We start from the raw sequence: 20211 nt of genomic DNA on the forward strand, positions 1-20211 counted from the left end.
ACATCTCCGGATCCTCGAATGTAAGAGCAGATGCCTTGTCTCGGTCCTTGGAGAGAGAGAAGAACGAAGATACCTCCAGCCAGATTCAACCACTGATCCCTTCTCATCGTTTTCTGTCAACGGTATCGCCACTCTTACAGTCGATATCTGATGCTACCCGGTCTGATTCTTGGAGGTCAGTCTTGCTTCAACGGCCCTCTATATCTGAAAATCAAGGCCTTTTGTTCTTTCGGAAGAGACTATACATCCCTAAAGGGGACATTCGCGATGGCATTCTGCATGGTGTTCATGATTCCCCTATTGGAGGTCATCGTGGGATTCGTGCAACACAAGAGTCACTATCCCGACAGTTTTGGTGGCCTGGCTGGGCTGAGGAGGTTCGGAAGTATGTACAGGCCTGTCCCATCTGTGCCCAATCCAAGGTTCCCAGACAACATCCTTTAGGGCTGCTCTCTCCCACTGAATTGCCACCGTACCCCTGGCACACGATTGCTACCGACTTTATTGTCGACCTTCCCCCTTCTGCAGGACATACTTGTATTATGGTCGTAGTGGACTGTTTTACAAAATTAGCCCATTTCATTCCCTTTAAAAAGATTCCCACTGCAGTCCAGATGGCCACTGCTTTTCTTCACGAAATCTACCGTTTACATGGTCTTCCTGAGAAGATCATCTCAGATCGAGGATCTCAGTTTCTCTCTTCCTTTTGGGGTAAGGTTTGTGGTCATCTCGGCATTCATAGAGCTTTAAGCTCGGGATATCATCCACAAACCAATGGTCTCACGGAGAGAACTAATCAGACCTTGGAAGCCTATCTCCGTAGTTTTGCTAATGCCACACAGACCAATTGGAGTACCTATTTAGACTTAGCTGAGGTCTCCTACAATAATTCTTTTCATTCGTCCATCGGAACCAGTCCCTTTCATTGTTCTATGGGACAACATCCTAAGCTGATTCCCTTCCACCCTGTACCAACCAGTACGGTTCCTTCCGCTGACGCCTTGGTCTCCTCCATCCAACAACAGCATGAATTGGCGCGTGCCTCTTTGACGGCCGCTCGTGACCGCATGAAGGTTCAGGCTGACCGAGGGAGGCGGATGGAACCCGATTTCCAGGTTGGTGATAGGGTTTGGCTGTCCTCTAGGAATCTGCCTCTCCGCAATCTACCTGTTAAGTTGGCTCCCCGGTACTTTGGCCCATTTAGGATTATCAAACGCCTATCCTCTGTGGCTTTTCGTCTCCAACTACCTCGTTCATGGCACATCCATCCTGTTTTTCATGTTTCCCTCCTGAAACCCTATGTGGCGGATCCTTATGGTCGCTCCAGTGTTTGTCCAGCCCCAGTTCTGGTACAGGGGGTTCCGGAATTTGAGGTTCAGGAGATCTGTGATGCCCGCTATCGCAGGGGGGTGCTCCATTTCCTGGTGGATTGGAAGGGGTACCCGGCCTGTGATCGCACTTGGGAACCCTCTCGGCATGTGCACGCTCCGCGCCTTGTGCGCGAGTTCTATCGGCGGTTTCCCTGGAAGCCTGGGGCTCCGGATCTTCCTAGGAGGGGGTATAGTGTCACGCTTACCAGGAGACCGGGGTTCACCGTTCGCGCTCCCCTTCCCTGGCGCCTCTACCCACGCTTCCGCGTTTGGGGAGGCGCAGGGGGGAGAGCTCCAGGGACAGGGGCGGCAGCTCCGCGGCGCTTACGTCGGGGACCGCAATTACGGCCCCGCGCATGCGCCGTGGGGGCGGCCGCCGAAGCCTGGAGCAGCTTGCTGCTCAAGCCTCATTCTGAGGCCGCCGGCGCCTGGCAACCATCGGGCTTGCGCTCCAGGCCTCGCAGGCGCCAGCGGCCCATAAAGGGGAGGGCGCGGTCGGGAACAGATCGCGTCTCAACGCGTTCTGTTCCGGATCGTGTCCTCGCCTTTCCCCGCGCTACCAGTTAGCTCCAGTCTTGTTTTTCCCTGCTTCTCAGTCCTTACCTCCTTCCCTGCCGGTCCTCTCCCTCCTGCTGCCGGGGTTCTCCTGGCTCCTCTCTCTGGTCCAGTTTCTCTCCTCCTGGGTTCCTCCCTATTCAGCCCTGGTTCTCAGCCCTCTTTCCTCCCTATCTTTGGCCTGGCTATTCTGGGTTCTCCTGTGCCATTCTTTGGATTCTCATCCTCCCAGCTTCCCCTGCCTGCTACGGGTGTGGCCTCCCACACCTTGGACTTTGCTTCTCAGCACCCATTGCCTGCTACGGGTGTGGCCTCCCACACCTTGGACTTTGCTCCTCAGCACCTATTGCCTGCTACGGGTGTGGCCTCCCACACCTTGGACTTTGCTCCTCAGCACCCATTGCCTGCTACGGGTGTGGCCTCCCACACCTTGGACTTTGCTTCTCAGCACCCATTGCCTGCTACGGGTGTGGCCTCCCACACCTTGGACTTTGCTTCTCAGCACCCATTGCCTGCTACGGGTGTGGCCTTCCACACCTTTGGACTCAGTTTCTCAGCACCCATTGCCTGTTACGGGTGTGGCCTCCCACACCTTTGGACTTTGCTTCTCATCATCCATTGCCAGCTGTGAGTGTGGCCTTCCACACCTTGGGACTCTAACTTCACCTCAAGGATTCCCTCCTACCACTTCTTCGGTCAACGCCGTGCAGAACTGCCATCTCTGCAACCTGGTTGTGGCATTGGGAATCGGTTCATCTTCCACCCAGTTCCCATTCAGGGTGGAGGAAGGGCTGGTTGCTTGTGTTACCAAGTCTTCCCGTCAGTCTGGCTGCCCCGTCGAGATCATCCAGAAGTACAGGTACGCAGCATTCCCGTGATTTCCATCTTAACATCCACCGACACACAATTGAGAAATGGCCAATGCGTTTGCAGATAGAGCACTCCTTATCTCTGGCCGGACACTCCCTGTCAAACGCCAAATGTTTCGTGCTGGTACACCTGTGGCATTTCAGTGGTTCTCTCGTGCCCCCTTTGTCCTCTTTCATGTTCGATGCTTGTCTCTCTTTCTTCGGACGAAACGCCACTGCTTGTATTTCAGTGGAGCTATGGCTTCCCGTGAGTTCTTTACGCCTCCCAGCTGTTTCTTCGACTGCCCTGGCAATCTCCACTGCTTTCTCTAACAGCAGTTCTTTCTCCATGATGAATTTATCCTGCACTTTCCTGCTGTTGGTGTGAACCACCAACATATCGCAGATAAGACTCTCAGCATTGTCGCCAAAGTTGCATAGCGCTGCCAATTCGCGTAGCTTCGTGACATAGTCATCAACGGGTTCTGAGGCTTCCTGTCTGCGACTATAGAAATGAATTCTGTGGAGAACCGTGTTCTCTTTACTGGCGAACCTTTTTACGATTCTTCTTACCGCCTCCTTATATACGTCATCGTTGTCTCCAACCACCTGGCCAGGGGTGAGACTTTCAAACACCCTCTGTCCTTCTACCCCTAGGGCGTTAAGTAACATTGCCCTGCGCCGAACAGCCGAAAACCCTGCACCGCCCACAGCTTCTACGTATGTCGTAAATAGCGGTTGCCATTGCGGCCACGGGATGGCGGGTTTACCTGGAGTTTGTAGGAAGGGCGGAGGTGGTGTCGCGCCTTGCATGGTTCACGTGGGTTGTAGTGGTGATCCTCGTCGCCAATTTATGTAGTATAATACTTGCAAGGATGACAGGAGGCGTCTGGATAACAGTGATGTCCTTTATTCAGCATACGACATCATTCAACACTTATAGATGGGTAGATGGCAAGTCCCTTCGGTTAGCTTGCTCCTAGGATAAGAGGTTACAGCTGGGAGGCTGTTAATGTCTTTATTTAGGCCGGGGCCTAAATCTCGGAGGAGCCGGGAGAGAACGACTTTACGCGTCCTCTGCTGCTCCCGAAAATGCGCGCCGAACGCGCGGGGGCGGCCCTAGTGGCCGCGGTCGAGATCTCGCGAGAGTGGGGGCTCTCGCGATATCTCTACACCTGTAAAGTGGGAGGAAGGCCTAGGTTTCACAATGCAGTTTAAATACTTTCACAATGCAGTTAAATAAAAACACACCTAGGTCTGAGAGTCCTGTAATGGGACAATGGGACAGCGCCTGCACTCTCTGTGCCACTGCGTTCACGGCGCCAGTGGCATGGCCGAGTGACCGGGACAACCTACGGCAACACCCCTAGAGGCAGTCATGCATGGCCTGCATTTCATGTAGCTGCTGGCCCACAAGTGCCCCTATGGATGCATGCCGCCGTTCCATGGTATTCAGACTTGCACATACTGCCATCATGTTGGTCCTGGAAAGAGGTGGTGGGCTGTGAGGTGGCTCTGGGCTAATTCATGGTGAGGAATAGGCCATGTCATGCTCCTCCTCCCCATCCTCCTCGTCAGTGGTAACAACATTGGCCCTGCCCATGGCTGCACTGCACGTCATCAGGGTGTGCTTGAACTCTGACAACTGTGAGCCAGTGCTGAGAGGGGATTGGTGTGAAACACGACGGGTGCTGGCTGTGGCATGGTAGTGGTGGCTTCAGTGACAGCCCTGCCACCGCTTGGCTGGTGGAGGGGCCACTGTGCACCACCATGGGGATGGTGACATCATCCAGAGTTGCTGGTGTTTCCACAGGGTGTTGGGTGGTGGTGGAAGTGGAAGAGATGGTGGTGGCTTTGTAGTCCTGCTCTGCTGTTTGCTCCCACTGGCAAGGGGTCTAGCCTGTGCAGGGGTGGAGGCAGCTGATGGGCCTGCAGTGGAGGGTCCTGCCTCATCACTGTCTGTGGACTGTGTACCTGTTGGGAATAGAATGTTATGCTGTCAGTCCTCTTGCAGACTTGCTGCAGGCTTGCAACACTCATGCGACATTGTGTGTTCCAGGGACGTACATTTTGCATGATTGGCATGGGTGGTATCGGTGCATTGAGTGCTGTTACTTCTACGTGGTGTAGTGCCTGCTGAGGGTGTACACGGTGCATGCATGTGCACATGGTTGATCTGCCAAGGTGGCATGTTGTGGGCGACATGGACTTTCATGGCACACATGGGTGCTTCTCATGTGTTCATTACTTGGCATACACGGTTCACCTAAAGTACATGTAAATGGCGTTTCCCCGCCTCCTCTGGTACATGAGTGTCCTGGCTGTGCATTTGCAGTGATGGCCATATGGTGACCCATTCCCTTGCCCATGTTATACATCCCAGCTGGGGGCCGCACGCTTATGGTAACAGCATTTACATGAACTTGGCCTTTCTAGCTGCAGTTCTGGGATTCGTGCCTTTTTTTCTTGTGCCCCATGCTGCCACAGGTGTAGGGATTGGATGGCAGCAGGAAAAGGTCGATTCGGAATGCCTGCCGTCATGCTTCCTGTTTCGGCGGCGACATTATTTCTGCTGTTGGTATTAATACCGGCAACAGCGATACTGGCAGCGGTAATACCGGCTGATATGCCACCGGTATCGGTGATACTGCTGGCAGTAGGTGGTATTTCCAGAAATGCATGTTGTTGGGGGTAATTCCACCAGACAATATTGCTGTTACTGGCGGTTGGTGCTCCCCCCTGCGCAAGTTCGTAATACAGCAGTACCTCCGCCGGTCACACCCGTGTACCGGTATTACCACTGTTTTACCGACATACTCAGAATGACCCCCCATTATCTTTAACGGGATGTGGACTCACACGATGGTACCTGATAGTAGAGCTCCCAGGGTTGCTCTGGCCACGAGAGAAAGCCACCAAGTCCTGTTTTTTTCCATCTGGATTTTGGGATTGTCGTTATTTTGTTTCCCTTTGCAATTTCGGGAAACTATAAGCAGAGGCGTTGCTATGGGTGGGTTTAGGGGGATATTGCCCCAGGTATTTTGGTTGTAGTTTCAGATAGAAGCTCAGGGGCTACAATTAAAAAGGTTAGCTAGCCCCGACATTAGCTGAGCCCCAGATCTTTTCCAGACCTAGTAACACCTGACTACAAGTCCCAGAATTCCTGATTAAACCGGATTGGATGGACTTCCCACGTATGGCTATGGGACACTTGAGAGTTCTGTATCGTGACGTGCTGTCATTGAGAGTTACGTGGATGGATGTCAGTAAATCGCACCTAGAAGCATGACAGGTGGTGAAATCAGCACGTTGCAGAGCTGCGACATTCATCGCGCTAAACAACGCATGATCAACACAGACGTTCCCAAAGTACCGGAAACTCCGCCCAGTGACAGTGCGTCATCCGGAATGACTGGCAAAAAGACACATCGTCCAATCGCCGTTGGCCGTGTATAACGTCTACCCACACATGAGTTTAGTGTGATGATGATTTGCATATTCTTCTGCCCTGCTGTTTGCACCCACCAATAGTGAGCTATCGGTTTCCCGTACATTGTAAGCTTCAACCAATGAGACCGGGGTTACTTGGTGGGACCTGGGGACCTCCGGGGACGTTTTCAATTGGTCAGAACTCCAACCCGGATCCTTCCTGGAAGTCGGCTCCATGACCAGCCAATCAAAGTTGCTCTATCAGTAAGGTGTAGGAAGTGTTGAGAGTCCGCGGCCTGGCGCATTGTTCCGTTGCTCTGGATTGGTCGGGGTTTGCGCTTGCGCAGATTCTCTCTCGTGCCGCCGGATGACTCGGTTGTGAAAGCTTCTGCCGGGATCTTCAGTCTGAGAAGCTGTGACATTGTGAGGCGTACCCGGCCAGAGAATCGCACAAAGCACCGGCAACTACATCGCAGCCATGGCCTCGGGTTCCGAGTAAGTGTCTAGGGAGGCGACATCTAGGGGAGAGTAGCTTGGCTCTACGGGGGAGCTTCGCTCTGCCGGTTTTTATACACTAGGCCGAGTATATGGGTGAGGGTATTTCGGTGTAGGCCGGGCCTGATTGGGTGTGTGCGGAGCAGGCTTTTACTTGGCCACAGGCATCTGAAGAGGCAGGTGGCCAGGCCGGCCCTGCATCCTGCTGTGTCATGCAGGCCTCCACACCCTTCACGGGGGAACACCGATGGAACAGCTTCTCTCGACCGCCTTCCTTGTGCCCATCGCCGGCTGACGTTGGGCGAGCCTCCACCACATAAGAGCCATGGCATTTTATGAACGTGTTTACGCTCCAAATCGTTCATGGTTTATCTACATACACATCAATTTACGAATGCCCCTTTTAGACACATAAATAAAATGTTGTGAGTTACGTGACTCTACTTTTGGGAGCAACTGTCATGCGGGAAGTACACTGGAAGAGGCTCCGATTGCAGGGATCAATACAAGGGAGGAGGGTCAATTTGACAGCAAAGGATCTGTCCACGAACAAGGGAGGGGGGATGTTGAACAAGGCATTGGGGGGGGGGGGAAGCCATTCCTTGAAGAGGAGATGCTTTTTTGTGTGTGTGCTCCTACATAAAATGTATAAGTGAGGAGGCAGGCCATCTGTTTGGGAGGAGGTTCCAGCATCTGGGGATGTAGACGGACAAAGCCTGCCTTATTTCCTTTTTGCACCTGTATAATTCAGGTCTGCAGATGTCTTGCTTTCAGGTGTATCCCATGATTCAGTAGTAAGGGTTTAGCCGGGAGGTTATCGTCTGTGTACGTTTGTGCCTTGAGAGATGCTATGGTGGCAGTCGGGTGTTTCATTGTGAGTGTCCTGCAAGTCGCCCAAAAGGTGTTGGTTTTGTGAGATGGGATGTGTGGTGTGTTCTGCCAATACAGTGCCTATGTGCTGGTAGATCATGCTGATCTTGATGGCTGTGGAATTTTCAATGAAGTGCGGCATGGGTGGGTCAAGGTGTGGGTTGCTGAAATGCTTGATGGCTTTTATGAGGACTTTGCTTTCGTTGTTGGCTGTGCAGTAATGGCAGTGGCGATCAGTCGCCTGCGCTTATAGTTCTATTGTTGAGGTTGAGTTCTTAACTGCACCAAGGTGCAGAAGGTTTACGCTTTGGGGTGTTACAGGGCATGGCAGTTATATGCTGGCTGTGCAGGTGGTGATGTTATTTGAAAAGAGAGATGCAGTCCTGATCATCTGTGGTTGATTTGTCAATGTGAGGTGGTGCGTGAGCGTCCACTGGAAGTTCTTGAATGATCTGAACGTGTTTTTGCTGGGGTTCACAAGGGTCTGCTGTACTTATCTTGTATTTGTATAGCGCCATACGTAATGGAGTGCTGTGAGGGTGGAGAGTGCGAAATAAACATGCATAGGAGTTGTACATGCCGTAGAGAAAGTCCGTGTAACTAGTTTGAAGAGAGTTGCTATAAGATGTTAGATGTCTGAGTTGGAAGCAGGAAAAGCGTAACGAAACCCGAAACATCATGTGCACAGCTGTACCATAATGTTACATGGGACTCGGCTATACTCTATGAAAGTGCAGTGTGTAAAGAGCGCTTGGGTCAATGTGTAGTTGGAGCACTTTTACATAATATGTATTTAACTCACCCCAGGTTTTAGTATCTGCGACATAGTAGGCCTGAAATTATCTGGCATCCTTTTATGGTGTGCTAGAGAGGAGGTGCTGGCATGGGGGAAAGAACCATGGACCACTGATGGCTCTTAAGGCTTAGTAGTTTTTCCCCTTCGTGCAGCGAGCATGCTCTTGTGTAATACGCTGATGGCAGATTGATTGTTGTAAACTTGATGGATGCAGCATACATGAATTACAGGTTAGATGTAATATATAATGGATTTAGGTCGCTACATCATATGTCAAAGGTTATCAAATGGATCCGAACAGCTGTAAAGGAGTTTTGGCAGAACGGCTATGAAGTAGAGGTTTTTCCTTTCCATTGCATTCCGTCTGTTGTGCTGTGAGGTTTGCGTCGAGAAGGCAGTGGTTATCTTCCTTCACGGGCTTGATTGCTGCGTGGCCCTGACGTTGTCAATATCATTTCAGCTGTATACTGGGTTTTAAATACTTGTTACGTTGGTCCTTGATAGTGTTACTATCCAAATGTCCGTTTTGTTTTTGTGTTCTGTTCTACAGTAATGTTGTTAAACCAGTGTACTCAGAAATGTACATTAATGGATTTATTTCTACAACAATGGTGATAGTTAGTGTTTCTGATTCATTCAAGCGTTTCCACCATTGCTTTTCAGTGTTCCACAATGTCCTCCCTATATGTTGGCACACAGCGTTCAGCATATTAAGGCATCCTCAAAAATAGTAATAACTCTGGCTCCCATGGAGAAGATGTGGCCCTATCTCTCTACGTTGCAGACGCTGGCTTGCAATATACATGCCCCCTAATCTTGTTAAAGGGTCTGTGCCGCACATCCCTGTTGACAAAACTATTATCATTCACGGTACATTGTCTCGTTGTACCATAGTCCAGCATCAGCCGTCGTGTTTGCATAATTAATATTTCCTTTGTTGGTGCGGTTTCAGGGCATGATTGCATCACATCAGGCGTTTACCTTCGAACGCTGGCCAGCTGCAACAGTCGTGGCTTTCAGTATTACTAGTTTCTTTTCCTGATGTACGGTAAATGCAACTTTACTCTTGGGATGATATGTACACGCCAGACCTACGTTGCACTGTTCATTGCAACCTGCTACACGCCTTGCTGATCACGCAAGTTTAAGGGCGACGAACGCAGAATTTTTCATCTGCAATTTAATAGGCAGGTCACTGACGCCGCAGTTTTTTTTCTCCAGTAAGCTGTGTTCTCGTAGAGGGATGTAATGTTCTCCTTCTAGCAAGGCCTCGATTGGTCATAGCCTGAGGCCATAACAAACCACTCGGCCACGTTGTCCCAATACGTTGTTAACGTATTGTTTGGCCACCGCAGCTGGCAGGAGACGGGAGAGAAAAAACAGTTCGTACCACCATTGCCTAAATATGTCCAAATAGTTGTGTTGAACACAACTTTGTATTGACTTCATGTAGTTTTCATGTTGATTACAATAAGGTTAGATTATTTTCTCAGTTGAAAATATTAATGTTCAATTGTTGTAGTCTTTTCCCATCTAACGCGATGAACACACTTGTACATGGTTTTATATAGCGCAAACCTACATAGGGAGCTACTGCTGTACATGCGAGTCTTTAGTTCTCTAATGAACTTCAAGAGAGTTTGCACGTTCCGGGATGGTTCCTCCTTGCATGCCAGTTGCATTTTGAGCTTAGCAATATCCTGCCACCCCAGCTATAGAGTTTAGCAGCTTGGTAAGGTGTGCGAGTGTTGTTTTCTTTGGAGGTAATGCAAGCATTCTTCGGGTGTATTCTGGATGGGATGAGATGCCAGTGCAGTATCCTTTAACCCCGTAAGTGCCAAGGGCGAGTATGCGCCTCCTTTTTGCATAGACTTGCATAATAGCCTGGCGAGGCCGCTGCGTTTTTTTTGTTATTGTTGTACTTAAATTGGTAAACTTGTTTTGTATCGCTCTTCTACACAACTTGAACGTTTAGTCCATCCCATCAAAGCACGTGGTCTTCCCCTCTCATTGATTTCAAATTCAAAACCTCGTGCTCTTTGTTCACTCTGTCCCCCACAAATATCAAAAGTCCATGTAATGGTCTTCCATCTACGTCTTTGCAAAGATACCTTCATTGCTTTCACTTCTATATGGAACCGTGCTTGTCGTTTGCAGTGATGTTCCTAGGCTTTTAAGAGCGCAGGAGCTTTTTATCTTTTGAGGGTACCAACGATGTTTTTGGAAGGCAGGCACACCAAATGCAAAAAAACGCCCTGGAGAGCTTGTAATAAAAGGCCATCGATCTTCTTAGGAGTTCTAGGCAATCGCTTGCTTGCTATTTACTGTAACGCTATTCGTACAGTGTTTTTCCTACAAGACCACTTAATAATTCCAAATGGCACAAGGGATACTGTCTGTACCAGCCCTGCCGTGATAGCTTTGTTTTGGCTTTCTATGTAATAATTCCTTTTTGTGAAACACTGCCTAGTACAGACATTTTAGGTAGGGTCCTTGGTTAGCTTACCATGATCTCCTTATTCCCCTAAATGTTACCTAGGCACCTATGGTTTGCACCCATTCTTAACAACTCAAGCAGTTAAGGAGAGATCAATCGGTGGATAAGGTACCAGCCTCTTGACATTCCAACCCATTCACCTCAGGTTTGGATAACTAACATAAGATTCCATATGGTTAAAACCTGTTGTTATATGTTGATAAAGACTCCAAATTCTGCAAAGGTAGCTTAATGACGGTCAAAAAGGAAAATCCAAAGGGTATTTATGTAGGTTTGAAAAGTTAAATAATGATTCTCTCATGTGGATTGCCCGCTTCATGTTTTTATTGGGCTTAAACCCTGCTTATTAGCACTCGCTCACAGCTTGCTGGTGCAATCGACGCAAAGCCACCACTGCATCTACAAGCACATGGCCCACCTCAGTCTAACTCTAACCACTCTTGTGGGGATCGAAAGTGAAGGTTACAAAATAGCTTAGAATCCATACTAGATATCAGTCTGTCCCCTCAACTATTTCAAATGTGCACACCATAATAATAAGTAAGGCATGCATTTGTTTGCAAAAATTGATTAGCATTTTTGCTAAGACATATTTTCTTGATTACACTCATTTGAGAATAACTATGTGGCACGCAAGACCTAAAATGAGCAAAATTACATCCTGTTTGAGTACCACTGAAGTAAGATATCGCTGAGATGAGTGTCTGTAAAACATAAAGGTACGCTGCATGAATGGACACTAATAAGTATGATAATTGAAAAAAGATTTCAGTATAAGACTCTGCAGCTGGGTGCAGTCAGAGTGGCACAGCACAGTGTCCCGGAGATTTTATGCTTGATGCTGCTTTATTAAAGGAAAGGCATAACCTGCAAATGAGTATATACTATGGTGTTGCGGCAGGTAGTGTAAAGGTCAACTTCAGGTGGACAAGATGGCCCTTGCCTGTCGTTGACATGAACGGTTTTCAATATAGTGTTAATTATGGGAATGTGTGCTTTTGCCGCAGCAAATGGTGTATTTTTGAATGGATTTTGCCAAAAATATCTGTGGGGGGGTGGATTTGGTCGAATGGGGGACATTTGCGGCAAAATCAAGAGTAAATCTACTGTGAGGAGAGAGAGAGAGAAAAACGTGGCATAATTGCATAACCTTCAATACTACAAGGAGGGCAGGGCCGCTAACTGCCCTCAAACCTGAGCCAAGCTGCCCATGCGTAGCCCTGCTTATCATTGAAAGCGGTATTTATCACTAATGGCACTCAAAGCGGCCATTTGGGGTACTGCTACTTTTTTTGTTTATCTTCAAGGGAACCAGGGTTTGCGCAATTCATGCTTCCGTTAAAAAGATATTGGACATCTGTCTGCAATGTGAAATTACTATTTCTAGGACCTAGAGGTTAGGCAATCCAGTGGAGATTCAGCCTGGTGCAGTGGGCCGACATGAAAAGCAAGCAGCTACTTGCAAGAAGAATCTGCGTTTCCCCCCCCCCCCTTCCCTGCCCCGCACATTGCCAGCTCTCTCCTGCCTGCAGGTGCTAATATATAATACAATTATAGTAATCAAGGAAAGTGAGCTCTGCGGGTTAACTCCACTGTATGTGGTATTGCAGTAGGTCTGTTGATGTACAGACTGGATGGAACTATTGATCACTACATTGCGTAAACATCTAGTTAGCTTTGTGTTATGTAAGAGGATAGAAAGTAAGAGACTGAACAGAATGTATGGTTTAGTGGGCAGAGAAGTGGGTGAAGTCTATGGAATATTGTAGTTTGCGGACATCTCACTTTCAGGGTAGCTGGTATAAAGTAACAGGGTGATAAGATGGAATGTTAAGGAGTTTGCGACCAGCTCTTGGGTTGCGCACCATTTGCACAGATGTGTTCAACCAGCAGGCCACCGAACTAGGCTTTGCATCAAAAGCTGTGTGATTATTTTCAAAAGTATTCACTTGTCAATATGATGCACACATCCACCCCCACAAAATTGAAATTTAGGTAGCCTTAACTTTACTAAAAAGAATGGGGCAATTTCTGTGTTTTACAGTAGCAATACTGAATCATACATTAACATTTTTAGGAATGGAATTGCAGGACTCTCGCTTAATAAATAAATAAATAAATAAAACGGGTTTTTGCCAAACAGGACATAGTTAGCTTATGAGAAGTATCTTCCTTTATTTTCTGGTTTGCATAATATTTGGGGGGCTCGACATTTCTTGCCTAGCATCCCACACAGTCCTTTTGGCACTTTTAAGAATGAAGGAGTTAGTCGGTCCAGCCCCGTCCCCCTGTGTGGGCGGAGAGAGCCCTAAGAGGAATGCAGGGTTAGCTGTGCTTTCATTAAACATGGTAATTTAAATGGCATCATTTGCTACATCAGTGTCAAGTTCATTACAAAACCTAGAGAATTGCATATCAAATTGCCATACAACACAGTTTTTAGGTGCTGAAGCAAGATAGCAAAGACCAGGAATAGGGGAAATCTAAGCTTAAGTGAAGATACTTGGCCCCCTTCATATCAAAATTAATCAATGCCTCCTTAACTAATACTGTCCCAAGCAACTTAAGTCATGGGTTTTACCTCTTAAGAAACTCTAGACCTGGCCATCCCCACCAACTACAGGCCTATTACCATGGTACCCTTCCTCCTCAAGATAATAGAGTAGCCTATGTACAATTTCAAAACTATCTTGAAGCTAACCAGCTCCTGGGCTCGCGAGAATCAGTCTTTAGACCACATGTTACGGAGGCGGCCTTATTTGACCTCAATACACAAATTGACGAACTTAATGACAAGGGTAACACCGCTATGCTGCTCCTTCTCGACTTGTCGGCAGCCTTTGATCTGGTCGACCATGCAGTTTTATGCAAACACCTAGCACCAGCTGTCCACTTCTCGAGGGAGCATCGGCAGACCCAATCCAAACAACATGCAGTGTCCCACAAGGCTCTTGTGTTTCTCCATCTAGGTATAATATATTTACCAAGCTCTTATTTGACAAATTGGACAGACTGGGTGTCGCCTACATGAATTACGCAGATGACACCCAGATGATCCTCATTCCCCTTTCGGGTAATTTTGTCTCAGACGGCCTTGGTAAATTAAATATACCTCCTCATTCAGGCATGGATGGCAACCCATGGCCTCTGCCTGAATGACGACCTAGCAGAAATCCTGATCCTTGGCTCCACTGCTTACCAAAAAAAAAAAAAAAAAAGAGATGCCAACTTCTCTGCTTTCAATATCGATGGCCAATTAATCACAGTAGCCAAAGAAGTTAAAACGCTAGGATTTTATTTGGACTCCCACCATAACCTTGATGAAACAGGTAAACTCACTGGCATAATCTACCACCTATACCTGTAAACTTATTAGATCATGCAGACCTTTTCTATGCAGACCTTTTCTAACACAATCTCGCTGTATTATCCTTGCCAATGCCCTAATACTATCAAAGCTAGACTATTGCAACGCCCTATTCCGAGGAGCAAATAAATACATCACTAACAAAATCCGGACAATGCAAAATAATGCCCTGAAAATGGCCCTAAACTTACCCACTAGAGAACATGTATATAACATGAGAACAGACCATTGGCTAAAAATAAGTGACAGGATCACGCTAAAAACAGTTTAGCTAACTTTCAAGTGCCTCAATAATACAGCTCCCCCGTATCTACGGGGAGAGTAGTCAGAAGAACATCGACCCGCCCTTCCAGAGCGGCTTACTCACACGGTCTACAGACACCTAGGTTCAGGTTAAAAAAAAATCTGGTGGAAATAGTTTCCCAGTAAAAGTCGCCAATATTGGAATGCACTCCCACTCTATCTTGGAACAGAGCAGTCCTACTATAGCTTTAGGCGCAATGGCCAATAACTGGCTATGATCCAATGACCAATAACTGGCTACGATCCAATGACCAATATGACTAATCTATCTGCACTTGCCCCTGAAACCTTCTCCTGCACTTGGCTGTACCCTGATTCAATGTATGTATGCATGTATGTACTCTCCACTGTGATTCAATGTATATATGTATGTACTCTCCATGTTTGTATCTAAGCCTTAAGTATCCTTTGTACTCTGTTGCGCCCAGTTACCTAAGGGTTCGGTGCGACCTACCAATTAATAAAACAAGAGCCTGGTTTTAGTGAGGTTTCGGAATTCTAACAGTGAAGTTGATTGAGGTGGATGTGAAAAGTATTAAACATAGTGGGGGTTAATATTCTGTCTACTTTTCCATGGATTTTGTAGGAGGGCACTTTAGTAGCAGCTGTTCAAGTCCTTTGGGAGGGTGTCAATTTAGACGCCGCTTTTAAGGTAAACTGTTGAAAGGTTATTGATGCACTTGTAGATTAGGCAGAGTAATTTGAATGAGGTGCATTGTTAGGCTGGGAAATGGTGGAGTAATCCATGATGGGGCAATGGACAGGCATTTGTAAATGCTGGCGATGAGTGCCATTGAATCTTGCATAGTATACCCGAGAGATAAGCGATGCTGCAATGGTTGTGTTAATCCCTTGTGGGAAGAATCGTGGTTTCACCATGGCTCTAATTTGCAAGGTCATGTCAGCATTGAGTACATTCAGAAGTGACTGCTGAAGGACTTTAACAACTTTTAACAGATTTAATACAAAGTCAGCCTAACAGCTTATTTTGTCGTTTTTTTTTCTTTTTGTGCTTTCTTTTTTCTTATTTTTTCCAAGTGTCACGTTCACACATTTTCAAACTCTAGTGTCTGCTTTTGTGCGTTCTTTTGTAGTTTTTCAGGGAAATGTAACCCACCACAATCTCTAGCTTAATTAATGTTTACATGTCACTTAATGTTTGCCCTTGTCCCAGTTTGGTCAGATTTGAACCCTGAAGGACAGAAATGTTGCCGCCTAAGTCTCACAATTTTGTTTTAAATGAAGAATCGGAAACTCGATATCGGACACCCATAGGCAACCACTAAACCTCTCCAGATTTTTACTGCATGTTATTCATGGAAACGCAATTGATTTCAGTTCAGTAGTCCTAAATTGACTTAGAAGCTGGGTACCAAGGGCAGGTCTCAGCCTGTGACGGTGACTCCTGCTCAAAGAAAATAAGTCGGTGTTCCTCTAGGTATTTCATAATTGTTTTGGGAACAGGTATATTTTTAAACTGGCAATAATTGCTCAACACTTGGGACTGAAGCATTAAAGATGAAAACAATGTCTAAGCGTTCAGAATCGCACAAAATGATCAGACATTTCCATAGTGGTTTAATGTCATTTGTTTCACCTTGACCTTGGTTTGACCTTTCTGTCTGCTACATTTTATGGTTTTGTTTGAGCTATTTTTGCCTGCCTCGGCCCCCTATTCCTACCCGGTAATGAGCCAAGAATAAATAAATGCAAATTGGAGATCTCTGAAATGTCCATTTCTTTTTGAAAAGTTATCATTTATTATAACAGTGAACCCGCCCCTCGGATTAGGTCTGTTTCAGTTCTAGCCTGTTCTTCCCAGAAATACTAGCATATGGGGGAAAAATTAACTAACATTAGCAAAGTCAATACATTTGGCTTTAAGCGCATTTCATTTCACAGTAAGTCTCTCTCGACTGGCTAACAAGTTAACAGGCCCACCATCTGGTCCTCCGGAACCACCTCCATGCCTACCCAAGGTGGAAATCGGACTGCTCCAAGTTGTTCAGTTTGGAAAAGAACTGAAGATCTGGCTCTTCCAACAACATGTTGGTGTAACCTAAGTTCCGGCTTCTTGTGTCCACCCCGTCTCATAATTATTGCTAAAATTAATTTGATCTGCTAAATTCTTGCTACCAATCTTTTGCTCTATGATTTGTACAGCATTTCTTTGCTCCCTAGCTAGGCGCACACTATAAAATGTATAATAACTGTATGATACATTATTAATAATGGTTAAAGGACATGTGTTTTTGGTGTGTGGTTGTTACTGGATTTTTACATGGCTGGTGCATTGTACTAAAATCACGCTGCTAATTCAAGGTAACATTTTCCCTAACACCTCTCCCTCGCTTTCTGTACCTTCACTTTGGTGTGTGGTTGTTACTGGATTTTTACATGGCTGGTGCATTGTACTAAAATCACGCTGCTAATTCAAGGTAACATTTTCCCTAACACCTCTCCCTCGCTTTCTGTACCTTCACTCTAGCACTTCATCCATCATGGTCGCATCCCTACCACAGCTAGCCGTAATGCCTACCTGCACAAAAATTCTTATGTTGATTGTCCTTAATCTATGTTCACCCATTTATTGTCCTTGGTGACTTTGTTTTCATTACAAAACTCACGTGGGGAAAAAAATCCCAGATGGCAAAACTGTATGCCGTACTCGGCCTCAGCCAAAGATATCCAGACGTTCATCTGCTGGAGGAAAGACGATAAGAGATGGGAAAGCGGGGGATGGATGCCATAACAGAAGGGATGGTGCAAGGAAGAATGCAATGGCATTGGTCCATGTTACTTCTGTTGGGTGGACCGTACTAATGTAAAACGGAGATGGTGGATATTGGGCTGGGAAGATAGGTCAGGGGGCAACAGGTTTGTCTGGTAAGAATGACGGCGCACTGCAACACAGGGTCGTATCCCGGGCTCACGTTTAGAAACTGAGCCCCGGTATTAAGCACGTTAAAAAAAAAAGCAGTTATAATTTTATTGGTGTTGTAAGTTATGTTGTGATTCCAAGGCTGACATTTGGAGCTTAGTACACAGTGTAATGTTGGATACATGAGGTAATGGGCTGGAGCAACTCTGATAGTGTCTTATTTGCTCCAGCATTTGTTGGGTTCATCAGGTCAAACGCCAGTATGCTAATTTTGTGATTGGCCAGAGTTACCTTGTCAAGAATATACTTTGTATAACAATGAATGATGCTGTACATTTGAAATGGCTTGGCACCTTGGAATCAAACTGTTAACCTTTTTGACACCTGCGTTTTTGTTCAAAACGCGACAGGGTGGTGCCTTACTTTAAAGAAACTATCAATATCGGGCTTCACCTAGTAGGCAGCCGCTACTGCTGGGCGAACCGGGAGTGAGTACACTTTGCACTGCAAATCCATCTTCCAAATGAGATGCACACTTTAACTTTTTGCCAGTTACGTATGATCTTTGTTTCAATGTGTCCTACTTCTTCTTTGTTAAATTCACAAAGAAATGTTTGTAGAATGTGTTTGTGGGGAGCCAAAAGTAGTTCCTGGTAACTTGATTTTATTATTTCTTTTGCGATTGGTAACTTGATTTTCAAATTACCAGGTTCTGCTAGGGTAGAGCAAAAACAAAGAGGTGATGGCTGGAAGGTTTAGAATGAATCTTAACCACTGGCATTGCTCTGGGGGGTTTCTGTTGGTACTCTTGTTCAGAGGAGAATTGCCTAACATTTTGGTGCTGGACTGCCCCAGGGCAGGACAAAGACTGATATGTTTGGGATATTTCTTTTCACATTAGATGGTGAGCTAAAGACTCTGGCTAAGTCTCTCGTAACCGGGACTGATGTCTGGCAGAGGGACTCCCAGGACCCCCTTGTTAATCGGCTAGGGTAGACCCAGGAGCCGCTAGAGTAGACCCAGGAGCCACAAGGCTCCCAGCAATTTTAACCATGTAATACATAAGCCATCTATAGTGAGAAAATCTACCCTGAGGTTCCTATGCAGGCTGTGCTCATTAAACTTTATGAAAGCCAGAGTGGGATGTGCAACAATCGGGGCAGGTATGGAAAGAAGGGCCAGACAGACTGACAAAGCGACTATGCTTCGACTTTTACCATTACTGCACTTTGGTGCAAAATGTTTACTGCTGAGCCCAAAACCGTGCTTGGAGCCTTTGCAAGGCTTTTAAGCCTTGCACAGTGCCAGGGCATCATTGTGAGCCTGGGCATGTCCTTTCTATTTACTTTTCTAGTCCCTGAATGGCCAGGTTCTACAGACTGGAAAGCTTGACAGACCCACACACGCTTTGAGGGTGGCTTTGAACCGTGGCACCTCTGCGAGCAAGGATTGGGCTTGGGGTTCCAGGGAGTTCTTGAGACCTCCTAGAAACTTTATTGGATCGTTCTAGTGGTGTGTGATGTAGGATTTTTATGCTGACCCTGTGCTTTTAGGGATGTTAATCTACATATTATAGCCTTGCCTATATTTCTCGACCTTGGCTGCAGTTACCTCAGTAGAGGGTAGCTTGTGGGTCTTGGGTCTAAACCAGGATGGAATCGGCTCACAAGATTGCATTTGCAGTTCTACTTTGTGCGTTCTGGCCCTTTTCATGAATTTCACACCTATAGTGTATTCAGGTATTGCGAGAAAATAACGAGAGGGGGGCGGGGGGAAGGCTGAATGTCCTTTTACTGCACATTCAGCAGGAACGAAAAGGCCTAATCCTGTAATACCGAACAAGGTGATGGGATGGGGAGGGACTGTGGGAGTGCCCTCTGCTCCTCTTGTTAGATACACTGGGGTGGTATCCCCTGCTTCCATTGAAAGGGTTGTAGTGCCGGGTGAAGTTTATCAGGGGGGGAAAAAAGGACCCTGCGACGGATGTCCGTCCACGAGTCGAGATGCGTTCGGGACGGAAGCTACGTAAATGGAAGACATGTTAAGTAGCTAGTGCTGGGTTGAGGGTAGGGGAAAGAGTTGGTGTGATCTGTGCGCCACCGTTTTCGGATTTGACATATCGTATTCGAAATGGGTGCGCAGTGATCATGTAGACCCGTGTATTCATTTACGTAAGTCGTTTTGTGCTTATGGCTGCTTCAAAGTGCTTGAAACGTTAAATGTAAAACTGCATCATGAAAGAGTACTTAGATAATCTGACGTAACCAGCTAGTATAACAAACACCAGCATGTTCCAAAGATAAAAGGAGCAGTGAATATATAAAATGGAGAAAAATAAGCAAAACTCATTTTAAAAACAAATCAGATTTCAATCTGGATGGCGACAAATATGCTGTCCTTGAATGCCGAAAATGCATTTTTCACATTGGGGCATTTGTCTTCACCCATAAACTGCTCTTACCCACCCCACCCCCGAAACCCCCGCCACCCCACCTCGTTTCCCGATGAGTCTCCAAGGAATGATGATTATGGGTGGAGGGAGTGGGGGGGAAAGACGCGATTTTTTAAAAAGTAGGTTGCCTGGGGCCCCGATATAATGCTCGCTCCAGTGCCACCCCACCACCTTCTTCCAAAGACCAGCCACCTGTGTCCATGACCTCTTCAAAGGCCAAAAGTCTTGGAGTAACCTTGTATTCAATTTTTAAGGGCACCTATAGGCTCCAGCCTTTTCCCCCAGCAGCTTTACTCTGACAATACACAGCAGTACAAGACCTTTTTTTGTGTTGTCCGTTTCAGGCAT

The 20211-nt window shown here is 46.8% G+C and overlaps 1 protein-coding gene across 1 annotated transcript in view; it reads left to right on the plus strand.

Annotated features, from left to right (window-relative positions):
* The first annotated feature begins 6396 nt into the window (after nt 1-6396).
* Nucleotides 6397-20211, plus strand: part of VCP (valosin containing protein) — a 274541-nt gene continuing 260726 nt past the window's right edge. Inside the window, exon 1 of the mRNA XM_069626812.1 lies at nt 6397-6697. Within this exon, the coding sequence (XP_069482913.1) occupies nt 6681-6697 (17 nt within the window). The 5' untranslated portion in view covers nt 6397-6680. The remainder of the gene's footprint in view (nt 6698-20211) is intronic.

The sequence above is a fragment of the Ambystoma mexicanum genome, chromosome 6p (genome assembly GCF_040938575.1).
Source record: "Ambystoma mexicanum isolate Mex_15411 chromosome 6p, UKY_AmexF1_1, whole genome shotgun sequence".
Taxonomy (NCBI): domain Eukaryota; kingdom Metazoa; phylum Chordata; class Amphibia; order Caudata; family Ambystomatidae; genus Ambystoma; species Ambystoma mexicanum.